Source organism: Anastrepha obliqua, chromosome 4 (genome assembly GCF_027943255.1).
Source record: "Anastrepha obliqua isolate idAnaObli1 chromosome 4, idAnaObli1_1.0, whole genome shotgun sequence".
Lineage (NCBI taxonomy): Eukaryota > Metazoa > Arthropoda > Insecta > Diptera > Tephritidae > Anastrepha > Anastrepha obliqua.
Window position 1 is genome coordinate 115,833,590 of NC_072895.1, and position 20,856 is coordinate 115,854,445.

Below are 20,856 nucleotides of genomic sequence, written 5' to 3' on the forward strand. Positions count from 1 at the left end.
TAGATGAGCTAGACGAAGACGATCGATTGCGCTAACGGGGTTCAGTAAGTTGCTACAGCAACACCAACTGAACCAGTCTATGCGTGACTGCAAGTCAAACAGTTCAACCTAACCTAACCTTTTACTCGAAAAGAGAGAGAGAGGGACCGTCGATTCTACGCTACCGCCAAGAATTGTATTTGTGGGCGGCTAAAGGAATCAAAAGCAATTTGAGTAATTTCTGAGAAATGTTGTAAGCGCCTACATCGGATAGTTTTTTACCAAGTCAAACGAATTAAAAAATGAAATGAATTTATTTAGGGAAACATTTAAATATTTGAAAACTTCAAAACAATTTATACAAAATTTATAAAAATATTATAACAATAATTTACTTATAAGCTACGCTCCCAAATATCGCGTTGCTTAACCGTTAGTGTTTTGAAATTGTATTAGAATGACCAGATACGTGCAAATAGCCGAGCTGAACTGCAATTAAAAAAGAAATATTAAAAGCATGAATAAATGGTGAACAAATCAAACTAATCAAACTGAGCGCCGTCACTCAAATCGTGACAACGTACGGCGAGAGTAAACATTGCCACGATTTTTCAGTAAGAAACTCTTAGACTCCTACCGAAATCTATTATTCTTATGGTAGTTATGCAAGCTGCGTTGCTTCTTCACGAATTTAGACACATACATACATACATACATAAATATAAATAAATATACTTACCGATGTTAGTAAAGTTCTATTAACGCGACACAAACCACTCGCAGAAAATTCCACATCAACAACAAGTAATTGTTGCCAGAACTTTTTAACCTGTGAGGGGTCGAGGAAAATGAAAAGATTTTTTTCAATATTGCGCAAGACGTAATTTGCCAAATATTAATTATAAGTTTTATTATTTACTTCAATGTGTCAATTTAGATTGCGCACACAGGCACCTGCATTCACACACATACATACATATGTATTACGTACACCTACCTCTTCTGCCAATATTGGATCATGCACTTTACGTTCAATTTCACACACGATTTGTATGGTTTTTTTGGACTGCAAGCAAACACAAATTTTAATGAAAACTTTAGTACTTTGACAGTTATTTTACTTGGATTTCAATTGCGGCAAATATTTACTCACCTCTATTGTCGCCAAATGACATGGCTCCACAACTAAAATTAAGCGCGAAGAATGGAATATAATCCACAGTACTTGGAGCCACACCATGCCGCTGTCCTTGTTACTTAGCAGTTCTAAAAAAAGGAAATACGCTGTGGCAACCAGGTGCAGTAGACATGAGACCAGTATGAAGAGCACTGCAATACCGTGGGAGCTGTGAAGAGTCGGCGATACAAAAAACGAAAAAAAAAAATTATGCATGAAAGTTAAGAAATCGGAACTGGAAGTATTATTTAAAATGAATATTTCAGTAATTGCAATTTTCCAGATCGAATAAAATAAGTTTACAAATCAATAAGGCACTCACTTGGAGACCAGACGCATGCACTTTCCAAGGGACTCGTGATTTTCTTCAAGTAATTTTAGCAAAACAACTTTATTTTTGCCTGTATAGTAAAAAATATAAGATTTTTTTTAGTTGTACGTTTAATTTAATTTGATTTGATATGATTATTTCATTTTTGTATATATTTATTGCAATTTAATTAACTTTTTTTACTTCAGCTTATTTGTTATTTATTCAATTGTTATATGCAAATTTGGGCGGGTAAATTTTTTTTCCAACTTCGTTCTTAACAGATTCGGATTAGACTAGAGTATAGACCTTAAGTCAATTTTGAGCACCTCACAGCTGGAAAGAAGCTGCCTTTAATTAATACGGAGTTAGTGTGGAGATTAATATTGACCAAAGTAATATTATAAATATTATTTTTCTTAATCTTTTTTAATATGGCAATAAAAATTTGGTCCAACTTTAACAACTTTAAAATTTTTGGTCTAAACTTGTAAGTAATTTTATAATGCATCATAATTGAGTGCTAATTTATTTCTTTAAAAATGTTCTTAAAAACAAACAAAAAAACAAATTTAATAATAATGGTCATACAAATTTTAGAAATTCAAATTTGTGGTCTGAACTTTTAGGCAATTTTATGATGATTTTTTTTTTGAGTAAAAATTTGCGATTTTTTGATTCCAGATAATAGTAGCTATAAAAATTTCGGATCTTCAGATTTCTAGACTGAACCTTAGGAATTTTATAATGAATTTTTTGGAGTCTTTATTTTTTTCTTGAAAAATAGTCTTCCCAAAGTTTGTTTTTAATAATAGTGGTTAATAAAAATCAGTGATTTTCAAATGGCTATACAAATTTTAGAATTTCAAATTTCTGGACTGAACTTTCAAACAATTTTAATAACGAAATCTTTGAGTCATCATGTTTTTTTTTTTTAAGTCTAAAAAATTTTTTTTTAATAATAATAGCTATAAAAATTTTAGAATTTCAAATTTCTGCACCGGATTTTTAAGTAATTTTATAATGATTTTTTTAGTCTTAATTTTTTTCTTGAAAAACAATCTTAAAAAATAATTTAATAATAGTGGCTATACAAATTTGTGGTTTTCAGATTTCTAGATTGAATTTTAGGCAAATTTATAAAAAATTTGTTAAAGTCTTAATTTCTTTCTTGGAAAATAATTAACAAAAAAAAATTGCTTTGAAATAATAATGCCATAGAGCAATTTTGTAATGATTTTTTTAAGTATTATGCATTTCTAATTTCATTTTATTCGACATTTATTAATTTTTTTTAATTTATTAATTTTTTTAATCTTAACTTTTATCTATTATTAAATATTTGTTTATTTTAAACTAGTTTTTTTACTTTTTACTTCATTTTATTTAATACAAGGTGACGAAAAATTAGTTTTCAAATTTTGATTTACTAAAATGAAAAAAACAAAATGATTTTGAGTCATGGAAATCTCTATTCTCAACTTTACGCTTGTTTGTATGTTCAGTTGTCCAGTTCACAAGTGTCAAAGATTGTATTATAAATCTTCCGATAGGGTGTTTAATTTTGAGCCACCTTGTAAAAACATTTTTGACTTTTGTAAAACTTTTATTTTTTATCTGAAGCATGACATGCAAAAAGAATTTTTAAAATTTTTTCTATATTTTACTGAAATCTGCAACTTTGTCATTTACAAACATTTTTTGATTAATTTTGGGCCACTTTGTATTTTTTGTTAATAAAATTTATTTTAGTATTATAATTTGTGTTATATCACAATTTCTTATTTTATAAAATATTAAATATATATATATTTCCATTAAGCAATTTTGGTTTCGTGTTTTTGCTCTTCATTCGTCCAATTTTGTTGGCAATTATCATTTTTAGTTTTCTTTGTTTTAGTGGGCTCATATTATTAAATATTAAATTAATGCGTATTTTTGACAATATTTTATTTATTTAATATATTTTAATTAAATTTTAAGCTATTTAAATTAAATTAATTTTGTTATGAGTTTTTTATATTTATTTTCAATATACATAAAGTTTACCAATATTTTTTGCATCTATCGATATGTAAAAGAAATTTTAACTTAAAATCTTGAAACTTGACGAAGTTATACCCAATAAAATAAGTGCAGGTAGTGAGTTACAACGTCCAATGAAAACTTTAAACGCGTTTTTCTCAAAACGACTTTTCTGAACACGATTTTTCAAAGACCTATGAACCGATTTAATTTTTTTTTTAATTTTTGTACATGTATTGGCTACAGTCATACATAGCCGTTTTTTTTAATTCTAAAAATTAATATTTTTTCAAGCCTTTCGAAAACAAACAAAAAAAGGGTAAAAACAAAAACTCATTTTTTAAACCATTTTCTCAAAAAATAAATAAATAAAACGCCATTCCTGTATAGATTAAGAATTTTTTTGGTTTTTTGCTTTCAGATGATTTTCACCGCTGTATCCTGGTGGTCACGGTGTATCAGTTTTTTATGACGTCATTGCATTAATATTAATAACAATTGTAATTTTTAATATTTCTTAATAAAAATGTGTGTCAGCATAGTTGAATATATTATATTATATTATTAGAAGGCCATTACGCACTGCGACCAGAGTTGATCTATTGTGCAAGACCTATTTTGTAACCCTAGAGTTTAAGGCTTTTTATAAATTTTAGCACTATTGTGGGTTTGTTGTTCCAAAGATTACATGGAGATACTACGATACCACCAAGGTGGTGAAGTCTTTGTCTGCCCAGCGCAGGACATTCACAAAGCACATGTTCTGAGCTTTCTATATCCATTTCGCAAAAGCGGCAGACATTGGTCTCTGATAGACCAATGTTATTTAAATGATACCTCAGGCTGCAGTGACCTGTGAGGTATCCTGTTAGAAGACGCAGATCTACTCTGTTTAGTGAGAGTAGCTTGTCTGATATTCCTTTGTTGGGACTAAGAAATTGTCTGGCTTGACGCTGACCGGCACAATTTAGCCAGTGTGCAGCAAATTTCCTTTCTTCCCATTTCCTGAGGAATTCATTAATGTGGCTTTTCGTGAGTCCACAGAAAGGCTCAGGACCAGTAAGTTGCATATTTGCTCCTTGTTTTGCGAGGTCATCAGCCATTTCATTCCCCTCATGCCCTTCATGTCCCGGAATCCAGACTAGATTTACTGTGTTGAGGTTTCCTAACATGTTGAGAAGGTTTAGGCAATCATTTACCAATTTAGAGGTGATAGTTGTTGATAGAAGGGCTTTTAGAGCCGCTTGACTATCAGAGAGTATATAGATGTGAGTACCTCTCATTTTCCTGCGAAGGCATTCTCTCACACATATTTCAATGGCATGTATTTCTGCCTGGAATATTGTTGGGTAGAGTCCCATCGGAATCGATTTTTTAAATTTAGGCCCATTGATTCCTGCCCCTGCTCTACCATCTTCCAGCTTGGACCCATCAGTGAACCATAATTGAGATCCAGGCTTGAAATTGATAGAATTAGTTCTCCAAGTTGTTCGTTCATTAATAATAATTCGGAAGTTTCTGTAGAGAATGGGTTTGGGAGATATTGTATCCACCCTGTGTAGTATAGGAGTGTGTCGAAAGTCTTCTAAGATCTTTAGATGTCCTCTCATATCTCCACTTTTAAGATCGGCGTTGCCTTTTAGTCTTAAGGCACTCAATCTTGCTTCTTTTTCAATTAAGATGGGAAGCGGTGGTATACCTAGGAGCACGCCCAAAGCGTCAGTTGGGCATGTTTTCATTGCTCCTGTTATACCGATGCAGATGAGGCGGTACAATTTGTTAAGATCGCTTGCCGCCTTTCGTTGCTTAACTTTGGGCCACCATGCTATGGAAGCATAAGTGACTATAGGCTTAACAACTGTAGTGAATGTCCAGTAGGTCATTCTGGGGCTGAGCCCCCATGTTTTACCAAAAAGCCTTGTGCAGGCATAGAATGCCCTTGTGGCTTTTACAGTAACTTTCTCAAGATGCGAGTTCCAGGTAAGCGCTTTGTCAAGGTTGATACCAAGGTAGTTCGCCTCTGTGGAGAGTTGTAGAGTCGATTCATTCAGGACAGGACATTTGATGTTGATATTCCTTTTCCTGGTGAACGGCACTAGCGCAGTTTTAGATGGGTTGATAGAGAGCCCTTTGTCAGTGCACCATTTGTTGATTATGTTGAGGGCTTGTTGCATGCGGTTAGAGATGGTCTCTTCATGCCAGCCCACTATATATACTACCAGGTCATCAGCATAGCCCTGGGTGTGGAATCCTAGGTTGTTCAGTTTGTGGAGAAGTTCATCTATTACTAGTGTCCACAGAAGAGGAGAGAGTACTCCCCCTTGCGGGCAACCTCTTGTGGCCTTGATAGACTTTATTCTTCCTCCTAATTCTGTACTGATCGTTCTGGATTTCAGCATCGATATAGTCCATCGTCTGATGGGTTTAGGTACGTCCTTTTGAGATAGGGCATTGTTGATTGCCTCATAGGACGTATTATCGAAAGCTCCTGTTATGTCAATAAAAGCGCAAAGTGCGATTTGTTTTGACTCAATAGCTTTTTCAATAATGGCTACCAGACTGTGTATTGCAGTCTCAGTAGATTTACCTTGTTGGTAGGCAAATTGAAGTTGGTGCAGTGGGAAATTAACCAAGTTATTCTCCCGTATGTGCTGATCCAATATTTTTTCCATTGTTTTTAGGAAAAATGAGCTGAGGCTAATCGGTCTGTATGACTTAGGCAATTGTTCGGGTTTTTTCCCTACCTTTGGAATGAATACGACCTTTACCTCAGCCCATTTCGTAGGGATATAACCTAGCAATAGGCTTGCTTTATATAGTCTGGACAAAGTAGGGACAATGTATTGGCTTCCCTTTTGCAGAAGGCAAGGGAATATCCCATCAGGTCCAGGAGATTTGTATGGGCTAAATGTAGATATAGCCCATTGTACCCGATTTTCATGGAATAGCTTATTTGCCAGCTTTAGGTCCTCTCTGTCAGCATCAATGGTAGGTTCTACCAACATTGTGGACTCATGTAAAGCATGGCATCCCGGGAAATGGGTGTCCAGTAGAAGTTGGCCAGTTTCTTCTGGGTTTTTAGTGTAGCTACCATCTGGCTTTTTCAGGGTACATATGCCGTTTGAGTGATCCTTTGATAAGGCTTTCTGGAGGCGGATAGCATTAGGAAGATTTGAAATCTTATCACAGTGATCCCTCCAGGAAGCTCTCTTAGATTTCCTCAATTCTTTGTTAAAGTTGGTTAGAGCTCTTGAGTAGGAGACCCAGTCCCCTGTTTGTTTAGCTCTATTCCATAATACTCTGGTTTCATGGCGTAGTCTTGAAAGCGTACTATTCCACCAGGGGACATCCCTTCGTGGTTTTTTCACTTTTTCCTGACAGCTCTCATGAAATGCAGACGTAATGTTTGAGTGGAGTTCATTTGCCTCCATCTCAAGCTCTGATTTAAGCACCAGGTGATGCTTAGAGTAGTTAGCACTTTGTTCTAAGTTAAAGTGAAAGACATTCCAATTTATATTCTTTGGATTTCTGTAAATTGTTATGTGCGGTAAGGTAGCACCTAAGTCAAACCTGATAAGACTGTGGTCCGACATTGATGCTTCCCCGGACACATGCCAATTTGAGACTTCTGATAGTACATTTGGACTGCATAGGGTAAGATCAAGTACTTCCTCCCTTATTGCATTCCTAAATGTTGGTTCATTGCCTCGGTTTACTATTGATACATTATATCTAAGTAAGAATTCAAGAAGGCACTCACCTCTCGCATTGATGTTTGTGCTGCCCCATATCGTATGATGGGCATTCGCATCACATCCTATTATCCAGCGTAGGTGGTTCTCCTTGCAGTAGTTGACTAGGGCTACAAGTTCCCTTGTTGGAGCAGTTTCCTCATCTCCTGGAAGGTAGGCAGAGGCAATGATTACCTCGTGCTCGCCTTTGTCTGTTGGCACCTTGGTCCAGATCGCAACGAGATCGGTGGTAGTGAACTGCGAAATGGGAATGAAGGTTAAGTTATTGCTAATTAAGATTGCCGCTCTAGGGCGATCATTGTTGGCATAGATTAACTTACCATTAACATCTTGGAGTCCCTCAATGACTCTGTCACGTACCCACGGTTCTTGGATTAGAGCTATATCCAAGTTTTGTTTGTTAAACCTCCTTGCTAGTTCAGCCGAGGCAGCCTTTGCATGGTGGAGGTTTAATTGAAGGCATCCGAGTTGCCTTCTATTGTTGCTTAGGGTAGCGTGTGGCATTATCGCCTCTGTTTTTTGGCACTGGCTGCCTTTTTCTTGCCTCTGTTGCTACCCAGCAAGGCCGCTTCCTCAGCAGAGTGACGTTCGCCTTTTTTGGTCCTCTTTGGACCATTATTTTTCTTGTCGGCACGAAGCGGGGGTCGCATTCTTATGCCTTCCTCTACCCTTTGAGCACTTGACATTGGTGCAGGCTTGGTGGCGTGTGGCGCATCTTTAGAGCAACATGGCTGCTCATCAGTTTGCGTTACGCTCACTGCGGTTGCTGCGATCGCCGATGTCGAAGTGCAGGGTTGTTCCTCGGTCCGCTGCAATGCGGGAGGCTTGGGCGCTTCTGATTCAGCATCCTTCTCCGGGGTTTTGGCCTTAGTTCTAAGTTGAACTGTGCTAAACCCATAGTTCAACCAGGAGTTATTTTTTTTTATCACAATGGCGGAGATGGGGTCGATTGCGATGGTTAGCTCCGTCACCTTACCCTTTTGTACTCTACGTAGTACCCGCCATTCCTGAACGTTCAGGCCAGAGTTTTGCCCATCCAGGAGGCTGAGGATGTCCTCTGTGGATGTGCTGTCCAGTTCTGGAAAGAGGCATGTGAAGATCAAAGGCCTTGGTATGTCCTTTTCTAGAACGATCCTGATTTGCGCATCCTTCCATGGTTCAAGTTTAGGCATTGCTGCCTTTAACCAGTCGGTTGTTTCATCGTTGCCACATGAGACAACTATGTATCCTGCGTGGAAGGTGCAGCTGTTAAAGATTGGCTTGGCACCACCAGTCTGCTTTTTCCTTATGCTGTCCAGGATAACGTGTTGAATGGCCTTTAGTTTATCCGTAGGCCATATCGTTGCCGGATAATCAGGTGGTATGATACCCAGCTTGGTGCTACATGCAGCATCCTTGTAGGACATTTTAGCCGTCCCTTCTTTCACCTCCAGGTTAGGCACTGTTGCCTTTGCCCTTTCGGCTTCTGATGGGTCAGTTGTCCTTTCCACTAAGTTAGCTCTTTTGGGAGATCTTTGCTTAGGGGTGGTGCTGCTGGAGCGCTGACGCTTTAGGTTCATTGGCTGCTGTGCTAGTTGTCGCGCTTCTTCAATGGAGTGACCTTTACCCAGGTGGTACCTGAGTCGCTTTCTGGCGGCACCTCTGAGCCGCAGATTCACTCCCATTTCCGCTCCATTCTTAGCCGAACCTGTGGTTTTTGAGGGAGAAGTTAAGAGTTTCTCCTCTTCCTCTGGTGATAGAGCGGAAGTTTTCCCGATGGGCCCTAGGTCCATTTCGTCTACTTCCATCTCTAATTGCGCTATGGCAGAGGTCGGGCATTCGCTGCCTTTTGTTGCCTGCGGCAATTGTTGTTGTTCGACAGTGGCTGCCGAAAGGTCACTGCTGACCTGGTTTGTAGAAGGCATTGTTGCCTTTTCTTTGTTTTTGTTTTCATCGTTTGTTTCATACATAAGTGAGTCCCACGAGTAAAGGGGAATGGAGGTCAAGCCGCAACAGTGCCCCGGTGTTGCGGTAAGGCTAATTACAACCAGAGGGCGCCCGGTATCTGGAGGTCACCGTTAAAAGACACACTGACGTAGTGCCATTCATCACTTAGGCACGGTACGAATAACACCTGTGATTACGGGTTTTTTCGAGTTTGCCTCTCTAGATCCGCCATTTTCGGTCGAAAGCAGGGGCATCTCGTGCAGGAGTGGAATATTACCACAATGGTCGGTCTTTAGGCTTTAGGCAGTTCCTGCCAGTCGCCTCTGTGTGCCCTACCTCTATAATAGAACCAAAACACACTTAACCCCCATTATATATATATGTTAAATTAATTATTGTATAATTTGTCCGATCCTCAAATAATAATCCCTACTTATAAAAAAAATTCATGCAAATCACTTTATTTTCACGCGTTCACAGTGGTGTTCCCCCTTAAATATTTTACTTTGACTTTATTTCATTTCAATATATTTTACTTATTTAATGTTGTATTTATAATGTTCCTTTACCTGATCCTTCTTTTTGCACACTTTCATTCGCAAATTTGGACAGACTTTGGTGCAGTGCCAAAGGATGTTGGGATACAACTTTGACTGTCGTAATTAGCGGCTTGCCCGTAGTTTCCTTTTTGTTGTTATCAACTATGAAAAATATGCACACAATTGAAAAATGTGTGATCTTCGTTTGAAAATTCGTATGATGTTCAAATACCTTTTAGAAAAGTGCTCCTCAACATCACATTTAATCGCCGAAAGCGTCTACCCAGACCGAATGCAGTATTGGCAAAATTCATTTGCAGACCAGTCAATATGAAGTACAGACTGTAAAAAGGTATGTACCATTGCACGTTTATCTCTATAATTTTTGGCAAAAAAAAAGAAAAGAAGAAGAAATTTAATATTCTCTGCAATGCGCAAGCAAAATAAGTTTTAAGAAAAAATATCATTTATAATAATAAAAATTACCCGTATCGTCATCGGGAGTTCGCATGCCAATGGCAAAGCGCAGCCATGTCGAAATGTCGAGTCCTAATAGGGTAACACATTTTTAAAACATATTAAATATCTATCGGGTGTTTTTAGCTACACGAGAACTATGGATATCGATAATTAAGGTTTGACTGCTGAAAATGGCAAACAGTGTTGATATTTCTGTTCAGTAAGGTTTGGCAAGTCATCATGAGTTGTTTAACGCCAGAACAACGCTTCCAAATTGTGGAAATTTACTTTGAAAAAAAATTGACATTTTTGAGAAGTTCTTAAGTTCATTCCTCTAACAATCAATTTATTGCAAAATGATTTTGCTGACAATTTTCTTTCCAGAAGTGGTCCTCTTCACTGGACCCCTCGTTCGTGAGATTTAAAGTCTCTGGATTACTTTTTATGTGGCTATGCTAAGTCATTGGTTTATGCTGGCAAACCAGCAACTCTAGGAGCATTGGGAGCCAATAACCAAGCCACCAGTGACACCACAAGGCCAGATTTATTGGAAAAAGTAATCAAAACACGAGCTGATCGAATGGACCGTGTAATTCGTAGGCGCGGCGCACATATTGTATGTAGAATATTATATTCAAAAATAATAAAAAATCATTCTAACAATATTTCTCTTTTAAGGTCCTAAGTATTATCATTTTAAGTTCTCATGCTCTTAAAAAACACCCTATATATTTCAATTTGTACCAAACATTTATGGACTTATATTACGGTACCTAAGAGCGAAGTTATTACTGTAAAGGGTAGCGCCGTCATTAATATGGCCATTATGCGATCGCGTTTAAAGTTCGAGAAAGAATGCAAAGAATCATCGATCTGTAGAAATTGAAAATTCCTTACGTTAATTACGCCAAGCTTTAATAATATTTGCTGAATTACCTTCCTCAGCCTCGAATTCAATTCACGCGTCGATCGCAGCCCCCATAACCCACAGCCAACTCCCGTCGAACACGCCAGCACCACCACCGAAACATCTAGCGCTGTTACCACTTTAGAAGTGGGTGATTTCATTCTAAAAGATGGGCTATAATTGTTGAATTTTGACAATATATATAGCAGTGCATTAGACGTAACGGTTTTTATTGTAATGGTGAAATAAATTTACACACGCAATGCGAGCAAAAGGCGAAAGAGAGAAAAGGAGTAAAAGATTAAATAGAGGAAAAGTATTAAAAATAAGTAAACAATTATTTCAATTCAGCTAAACATTGCAACTACAAGAAATTTAGCTATTTACACAGATTACGAAATATCAGAAGTGCAATACTTAGAGTAACTTAAGCGCGAATATAAGTAAAGGGGCGGCCTTAAGTTTGTACGCAAATATATTTTCATAGTAATTACTTTTTAACAATAGAAAACTGTTTTCAACTATACAACATTCAGACATAGATACCTAGTCTCATTGCATCCCTAGCCGGCAATGTACAGAATGCAAAGGTGTGGCCAATATCATTCGCCGTTACTCGGCTCTCAGCGAATTTGAAGGAATCAGCTGATTTGCTGACGTAACAGGTGTTATGATAGTGGTTTATTTACAACAGAGTTCGGGAGAAACTGAGATTGCTTTGGCGTTGAAAACGTGTATGGCCAAATGGGCGCTTTGCACGCTGTCATAACAATCAGATGCTTCGTAAAAGGGGAAAAGAAACAGAGATATGTTAACCATATTCAATAATACATAATACATTTTGGATCATGATATTAACTAGAAGTTGTAAAAAAATATTGCGAATTTCTCTTTTACTAGTAAAAATGAACAAGAAACACACCAACCATTTATTTATTTACCAAATCAAAGTAAATGAAAGACAGGGACGTTAATGTCAAAAGCGCTGCAGATAGAAAATTGAGCTATTTCAAACTTCGCTGTACTTCAGCGCTTCAAGCAAAGCTGTCATTTGATCTCATTTCATATCATACTGATAAAGGGTGTTTTTTTAGAGGTTAGGTTTTCAAGATGAAATAAAACGTATATAATTTAATGTTATGGCCAAGAATTTAGCTTTATTATAAAGATAAGGGTTTGCCATTATGTTTTAAAAATGATTTCGGGCAAGTGGCCGCCGCGGCTGGCTCGAATAAATTCCAGCCGAGAGGCCCAATTTTCGACCACTTTTTGCAGCAATTGGGGCCGTATGTCAGCAATAACGCGCCGAATATTCTCTTACAAGACGTCAATCGTCTCGGGCTTATCTGCGTAGACAAGTGACTTCACATAGCCCCACAAGAAATAGTCCAGCGGTGTTATATCGCACGATCTTGGAGGCCACGCCACAGGTCCACGGCGCGAGATAATGCGCACACCAAAAGTTTCCTTCAATAAATCGATTGTTGCGTTGGCTGTATGGCATGTAGCGCCGTCTTGTTGGAACCAAAGGTCGTCCACATCAACATCGTCCAATTCAGGCACGACTGTATCATTATGGCCGGCTTCATTTTTAAAGAAATATGGACCAATGTTCCCTCTGCCCATAGAGCACACCAAACAGTGACTTTTTGAGTAACGCCAAATGTAACGGCGTCTCAGCAATGGCTTGTGGATTATGTTCACTCCAAATGCGACTCAAATATCTCAAAACTACTTTTTTCGGACAGGTGTTCATTCAACCGAATCGTCTGAAATTTTATTTATTAATGATTTAATAATTTATTTTTATTTTAATTTTTTTTTTTTTTTATTTAAAAACTGAAAAAATTCGAAACAGCGCCATTTTGTTAAAATTTTTTTTAAATTTAGTACCGGACCTAGCTAGTCATACCAACAATTTTTATGGCTTTTGTGTTTCAGATAAATAGAAGAGCCAAAGTGGACAACACCGTCCAGGTCCAATTTTTCGGGAAAGTCTGAAGTCGCCGTTTTTTTAATTACTAACAAAAATACATTTTTCATTTATGTATGGTATGTAAAAAGGAGTTAAATAAAACTTCTAAAAAATTTAAATATCGTTCTTAATTTTTTTTAATGTAAAAAAAAAATTCTTGAAAATACCCTAATTCTTCGGGCCCTAGACCACCGGCACCCCCTTAAGTTTGCGAGGTTTGCACTAAAGTCGTTGCCAGTTTGCGCTGTGTGAGCTTTCTCTCTATCATTTTTAAAGGTTTGTAAGGAAGAATTTTTCGATGTATCTGGCACTGTCGTAGCAAAACGTTCTAAATATATTGGCTACCGGAAGGGCTTACTTTCACCCTACAAGTGGTCCAAGAATTGAACAGAACATTTTTTTGAGATTATGAAATGATTGCGTTTCTTTGTGAATAGCTTGCGTATAAATTTTTTATATCCAAATATGTTTGGACTACTACTAGATTCACTATCACATGTGATAATGTTATGGCCTCTTTAATATCTCACCGCAAATTTTGACTAGAAAGGGTTGAAATAAATTATATCTATCAATTAATTTATCAATTCCAAGAGACTTTAGAAGATTAAATTTACTGACGTATTCTTCTGCTAGTGATTTAGTTTTATCAGAAGTTAATAATTGAACCATCGTACGTATGTAGGTGCATACCTGTTTCAAATGGGTGTCGCAAAAAAATTTTTTTGCAGATCAGCCAGAAAATCGAGATTCGTTATTTCGAAAGTTCAAAATGTTTGTTTGAAGGCGGCAGGGTCATCTGCTATATTTTTGAAAGACTTATTGGTTCCGCCACGTTCATATGAAAGTTAATAAGAAATTTCTGTATATTTTCTGCTTTTCTTAAAAAAATATTGGACTCATCCAATGGTCAACATGTGGGATCAAGATTTTTAAGGGCGTCCTAGAAGGTAAAGCAATTCTCTATAAAAATATATGTGCGTATACCTAAATGTAGTAGTTCCATTATATTCTAATGTACCATACAATGAAATTGTTATTATTTAAGTAGTACGAATAAATATACAAAATATTGAAAAAAGTATCATAGCTTTCTATTTACAAAAAAATTATGCAAAATGTATGACTATAAGTACAATGACCTAATATAATTTTTTATGAAATTTTCAAAATGCGCTTCACTTTCCAGGACGTAATATAATAAATCGAACGTTTTTACGTACATATGTATGTAGGCATATATTCGTTCGTTAAAATTTTAAGAGATGTATTTATCTTTTTTTTACATTAAAGAATCCATAGAGAGTTGAAGGAATGCATATAGCCCTGTGAATTTCTTATAACCATCGATACTTTAGTAGTTTTTAGCTTGTCAAAAGACGTTTGCTTTGAAAATGATTCAAATTATGCTATTCGGAAATATTAATGTCCTGAGTATTTCAAGTTCGATATTTTTTATTTACAGATGCCGATTCTTTTGGCAAAATTCGCGATGATATTTAAGTTCAATTTGAACTATGTCGGCAATTTTTCGCGGAATTTTATATTTTAAATCTGTAATAGTTGTTTGTTTATTTACAGAAACTGTATTTTTGAGAGGATCCACTGAAAAGTGTCCAAAATCATTAAATCGTGCGATCTAGGTGCGCAAATTGTTACAGAGTATGGCAAAATTATTGGTTACAAAAAATTTTTTGTTTCGCTGTCTAAAACCACATATTATTAATATCACTTCACAAATGTTTTAAAATCGCTTCGGTTTTCAGCCTTTGCCTTGAGTTGAGATCACGTCGGATTGAGTCTGGCGGCGCTGATTTCATCATTAGGGCTGCGTCTCCATGAGCCTCGGAGTCGCCCACTACTGCGCGATCCATACAATCAAAAATGGACCAAAAAATGTTTTTTTTTTCAGGTCGATACCAAAATCCGTTTACGGCAAGCGAATTTTCAGTTTCATTTTCTAAGAACTCAATGTGCAGCAAGCCGAGGATTTCCCAAATATGGTGAGTACCGTTTGTTTATCTACACTTTCAAGTGGAAATAAGCTTTGCCTGGGAAAATGAACTTTTCGGCAAAACCATCCAAATTTGCTTGGTTGAAATTAACGAATTGTCGACATTGTTGATGTTTGTATGATATCTCTTTTTGCGCCAATTGAACCTTGTAAGGCTGGAAGTCCGAATCCATGTGCTAAATTTATCATCTGGTGGGTACAGATAGATCCAATTGCTGTGAACTCCGTTCAATTCACAAATATTTTTATCTTCAACGCTTTCTCTTACGACTGCGATATTTTCGTTTTTAGCGGCCTCAAGTTTTTATTTTTCTTATCGAGACTGTCGACTGAATTTTTTCCATTAACTTGGCTTCTGTTTTATGATTATAACGACCGATAATGTTCAAAATTTTATACATCGCAGTTTCACACAGTACACAATTTCATGATAAATTTAGGTTATATTTAAAAGATTCTGCAGCGAAATCGAACTCACGTTAGTATGTTGTGGATTTTCTACTTAACATTTCTCAAAAGTGACGCCATCGAACTGTAACTGCTATCAAAGCAAAATAATGCAGAAAAAATAACCTCAAACTTGAAATATCCTGTATAAATTTTCAAAACTTCTTACTCAAAGTAGTCTACTTTCTACAACATTGAAGAAATTTCAGGATTCTAATTGTAGTCTCTTCTTTTCTTTCTCGACACAACGAAGTGGCTACCGAAAATAGCACTCTTGAAAACTCCAGATGCCAGCCAGATGTTGTAATTAAGTATCTTCCACTTTGTGAATCGCAGTCATTCAAACAACAATAACAACGACAACAGTCTACTGCCTTTGACAAAATACATTTATGTAAATTCTTTTTCAAATCTCCAAATAAGTTGCTAAACGATCTTCAGTTCTCAAGCTGCAATTAGTGGGGCTTTAGCAATAACGTCATAGCCGTAACCATAACCATAGACGCACCATTACATTACAGCGTTCCCAGGACAGTCGGTTCTAGGTAAGCGGAACGGCCCGGATTTATATCCGGCCAAGGACTGCCACTTCAGCAGTATTCCTCGTATATGCACGGCGAATGTTTATGCTGCTACAACTTTGCAACGCACCATTACAGTATTTGTTGATTAGTCACGACGTAGCCATAAACTGCTGATATTGAAGTTGAATTAATTACTTCATTTGTATTTTGTCATAAAAACACGGATAATTTTTCACTAAATGAATTAATTTTTTGGTGTTCATTTCTAATATTCAAATTTTTATCGCAAATATCAAAACAAAAATAAAGTATTTCACAGCTGTTTACGGTTACGGGGAAAACACAAAATTCTATAGACACATACGGCTACGGTTATGATTATGGTGTTATGGTGCGGCACCTATAATCGTTTACAGTGGTGCCCGTATGTTTGATCGGAACAGCTATGGTACGGGACCAATAATTGCAGCTTCATGGCGGTGGTTTTTTTGACAACATTTTTGTAATTGCTCGGTTCGTTAACGTAGAATCAACTGCTATGGGTTCGATGTACCCAGACGGCCTTTTAAGTTTATTGCCAGAAAGCCAGAAGTCACTCGAAACTAAATCGCACAATGAGGAAATTTAAAAACGGCACATTATTAAAAGTGGTTTCGTCACAAATCTGTACTTTTTTAGCTTTACGCAAACAAGCTGGGTATGATCCCAGTTCTATATATGAATGGTTGGCAGTACTACCTAAAAAACATAGTTTATTTGTTATCGATATGCCCGAGCAGGTTAAATTGGAGTGTCACCTTTTAATAATTCATTTCATTATTACACATTTTTTATTAGTCCGCTTTATTTTTTAAGAACTGCAGTTAAAGTATTTACAGGTTGCTTAAGGCAAACAAACACATACACACATTAATATACATTTATACAATAATATGTAGCTCAAAGCCAATATGTACATATGTACATATATACATTACCCTGTGCTATAAATTGAAGTGGAAGCTGAATATATCAAAGCCCCCAAAAAGTTCAACCTATGGAGATCAAAATTTCCATAGTGACCGAAGTAAGTTATCATATTTGAAGATTGCTCCGAAAAATTATTATAGAAACAACGTTTAATAACGGTCTGGTGTGGTTTATGGGGTGGTGGAATCATCGGTTCATATTTTTTCAAAAATGATGATGGCCGCAACGTAACTGTGAATGGTGCTCGCTACCGTACCATGATATCGGACTTTTTGCTACCTGAAATTGAATCTAATGATCTCTACGACATTTGGTTTCAACAAGACGGAGCCACTTGCCATACAGCTCGTGAAACAATGACTTTATTGAGAAGTAATTTCGGAGAGCAGCTGATTTCACGTTTAGGACCTGTGAGTTGGCCCCCAAGATCTTGTGATATCACACCTTTGGACTTTTTTCTTTGGGGATTCGTGAAGTCCAAGGTCTATGCTGATAAACCAGCTACGATTGAAGCTCTGGAAGCCAACATTACGCGTGTTATTCACGACATACCAGTCGAAATGCTCGAACGAGTGATTGAAAATTGGACCTTCAGAATGGACCACCTTAAGCGTAGTTGCGGCCAACATTTGAATGAAGTCATATTCAAAAAGTAAATGTCAAAGAATGTCCTTTCAAATGATAAATAAAGGTTTTGAACATAATTTACATTTTTGTTTTTTTTTAACTATTGAAAAAAGCACCTCATGATTGATCACCCGTTATATCAATTCATGTTAATTTCACGCATATGAAGCAAAACTTTCGCAGCAATTTTTTCGTGAAACATTTTAACCCATTTTTGTCTCTTATAGTTGGTCTTGTTGACTCATTATTTGACAAGTACCTAAAAAAGGAGTTAGAGGGTTAAAAATATATTCCCCAGAAAATTTCATTATATGTCTTTGCGCACCAAAACTTAATGCAGTTTACAAAAGTCACTAAAAATGAATTTCATATTTCAATGGGAAAATTTTTTTGAAAAATAAGAAAATGGCGGACTTTTGAAAGAAAGGTATGTTTTTCGGGTGGAAATCAGTGCTGAAAAGGAACGAAAGTAGCACTTTTATGAATGACAAGCCTACAGAAAAATAATCAGTTTACCTTTTTCCTTTTAGATGACCTGAAGAGCCAAAATCCTGTTGGCAAGCCACCAATATTTTTTAAGACGCTTACTTTGGTGCCACACTACTACAAAAAAATATGTGAAAAAAAATTGTTTTTGTATACTATTTGATGACAATAATAACATACTATAAAATCAGAATGATCGCATTTTATTTTCTTAAAAAAAAATCCTCAAAAATATCTGAAAAATGAGTATTTGAACAGACTATACTCTACCTTATGCAGTACAGCTTATTTCGTCTCGTGTAATAAAAAAATGCTGTCCTTGCATATACTTATCACTTTTCAGGTGATTTAATTGTTGTTGTAAATATAACAAATACCAGTCAACGTAGTCAATTTCTTGCAATCTCAGTGAATATGGGTAATTAGGTGCCCGAGATCAGATTTTCATATACGATTAAGGTTTCAGAAAAATATTATAGACGAGTGCCGTTATTTGACGATGACTGACAGACAGAATACAAAATTGAAGATTTCATATCTGCAGTGGGATCATATCTCGTATCTTTCGGAACTAACTAGACGAAAAATTAATAAATAAGTAATTTCCCGTCGCCTTAGTCAAGGTGTGTAATGCCACTATTTCAGTGGCTTCTGGAAAAATTGTGGTCACCAATTCATGAGATTTCCGTAGATTTTGTTCACGTTACAATATTCGACATTTACTGGATGCACCAAATCAAATTTGATTTTGGTCACGTTACAATATTCGATATTTACATGGGTGCAAAGGTTCCGGGCAAAAAGCTCGGTGGCATACAGTCCACACCCGGAGCCTAACCGGACATGGAGATCAAATGAAAATACTGAGCTCGTCAGAAAGTGACTGCCCTAACGTTTCCAAAAGCTATTACGCATAAATTTTGTGGAAGGGTTTTACACTTCCTACATCCCTTCAAAATTCAAATGGTGCAAGCGCTTAAGCCTAACGATTACAATTTGCGTTAAAATTTCTGCGAGACAATGTACGAACGATTTCGTACGTTAAACACCAACTTTTGAAGTAATGAGACACATTTTCATTTAAATAGAAATGTAAATAAGCAAAACTATTGGTCATCTAAGGAGTTAAACCCCCCACTTCACAGTCCCAAAGTGATAGTTTGGTTTGGATTTTCAAGCAGTGGAAGAATTGGGCCATATTTTTTTCTGTGGACTGTGTCTCTTATCAGCGCATGCTGAACGATTTTTTTCTGCCAATAATAAGAGAAGATCCTTCCTTCAGTACATACATATGGGTTTAGCAAGATGGCGTCTAGTTGCATATGGCCAGAAAGACAATGCTGATTAGCGCGATTTCTTCCCTAATTAACTGTTAAGCCGTTTTGGTCCAAGTCGCCCGATCGTACCCCTATGAACTTTTTTCTGTGCGGGTACCTCAAAAGTAAAGTCTATGAAATATATCCGCGACCATCTCAGCACTAAAAACAATATATAGTGCGTGGGGTTAATGGCATCCCGACATCACTTTCCCAGCGAGTGGAAAGGAGTTCAGAGGTCAGATTCCAAGAGTGTACCCGACGTAACGATTAACATTTGTGTGAAATAATAAAAAAATTTACATTTGAGTTCTTTGTAATAGTTATTGAAATAAACTTTTATCATTAATAATTTTTTTTTAATTTTGCTTTTAATTCCTAATTCTGAAACTGGCCATCTCAAATAGTCGAATGAAGTAAGCATAGTTAATAACGCATTTAATATATATATATCGATTTAAGACCCGAATTTCTCCCTTCTTCGATTAGATCAGATAAGAAGTGTATTGATTTAAGTTACAATTTTATTGAAGCAACTACAACTACTTTTAATTGTTAAAAAATAATTTATAAAACCACATAAAAGAGAAAGCTTCTACATAGTAACATATCTACAGCTAATTAAAAATCACTACAAAACTTTTCAGGTAAAAAATACATATCAAATAATAAACGCGACATTAACAAGAATACTCACCGCACAGGCACCTGTGAATTTGCATCGAACAACAATCCCTGATAGGTCAAAAAAACTGCAGAAAATTTTTTAGTCATACAAAAGTTAACATCTTTCCAAATTGAAGGCCATAAATTTACCCATTATTAAGCATAGCGAGAACGAGTAAACCGAAAACATGATACTACGTCGTATATCCAGCACACCCTTTGAGTTTCTGCGTGCCGAGAATGGTGCCAGCCCCAAAATTTTGCTTACATAAAAAACGCACAGTGTGGGCTCGGTAATTTCCATAATTCGAAATTATTACTCCTTATGTAATTTTTATGGCACTAAATACTTCAAAAATGTTAAATTGCGAAAATTTTAGCTTAACACAATTTTATAATTAATATTTCTTTAAAGTTTTTACATCACTAGCACGCAACATCCATATTATATTTATATAAAAAGTAACATTTATTTTTATTTTGAAATAATTCCGTTTTTGGTTCGTCGAATTCTTCGATTTATTTTTACTTCCAAACGTTCCGCCTAGCTGCATCGCACTGATTGAATTCCCATATGTTGAAGTGGTGAATTTCGTGCTGTTAGTAATTCACAACTTTATTCGCAGTGAAAATTTGTAAACAAATTCTTCTACACCTTGACAAATATTTGTTCGAATGTGCATATGTTTGTTTGGTGTGTGTGTGGGTATGGGTGGATATGTATATATGTGTAGTTGAGTGCGCGTGGGCATTTTTAA

The 20,856-nt window shown here is 36.2% G+C and overlaps 1 protein-coding gene across 1 annotated transcript; it reads right to left on the reverse strand.

The window, feature by feature from the left end:
• Positions 1–381: 381 nt before the first annotated feature.
• On the reverse strand, positions 382–20,402 carry LOC129246168 (gustatory receptor for sugar taste 43a). Its single transcript, XM_054884745.1, has 12 exons — positions 20,249–20,402; positions 20,130–20,184; positions 11,104–11,248; positions 10,941–11,040; positions 10,195–10,257; positions 9,941–10,084; positions 9,739–9,870; positions 1,479–1,557; positions 1,133–1,325; positions 977–1,045; positions 719–808; positions 382–468 (listed from the first exon to the last, which is right to left on the reverse strand). The coding sequence occupies exons 1-12, from the start codon at positions 20,400–20,402 to the stop codon at positions 406–408; spliced, it is 1,287 nt and encodes a 428-aa protein (XP_054740720.1). The 3' UTR covers positions 382–405.
• Positions 20,403–20,856: the final 454 nt, after the last annotated feature.

Coding starts and splice junctions, on each gene's coding strand:
- LOC129246168 (XM_054884745.1), bottom strand. CDS start 20,402: ATGGAAATTACCGAGCCCACACTGTGCGTTTTTTATGTAAGCAAAATT. Junction 1,326..1,478: donor TGCATGCGTCTGGTCTCCAA/GTGAGTGCCTTA, acceptor GACTCTTCACAG/CTCCCACGGTATTGCAGTGC. Junction 809..976: donor ATCCAATATTGGCAGAAGAG/GTAGGTGTACGT, acceptor GACCCCTCACAG/GTTAAAAAGTTCTGGCAACA.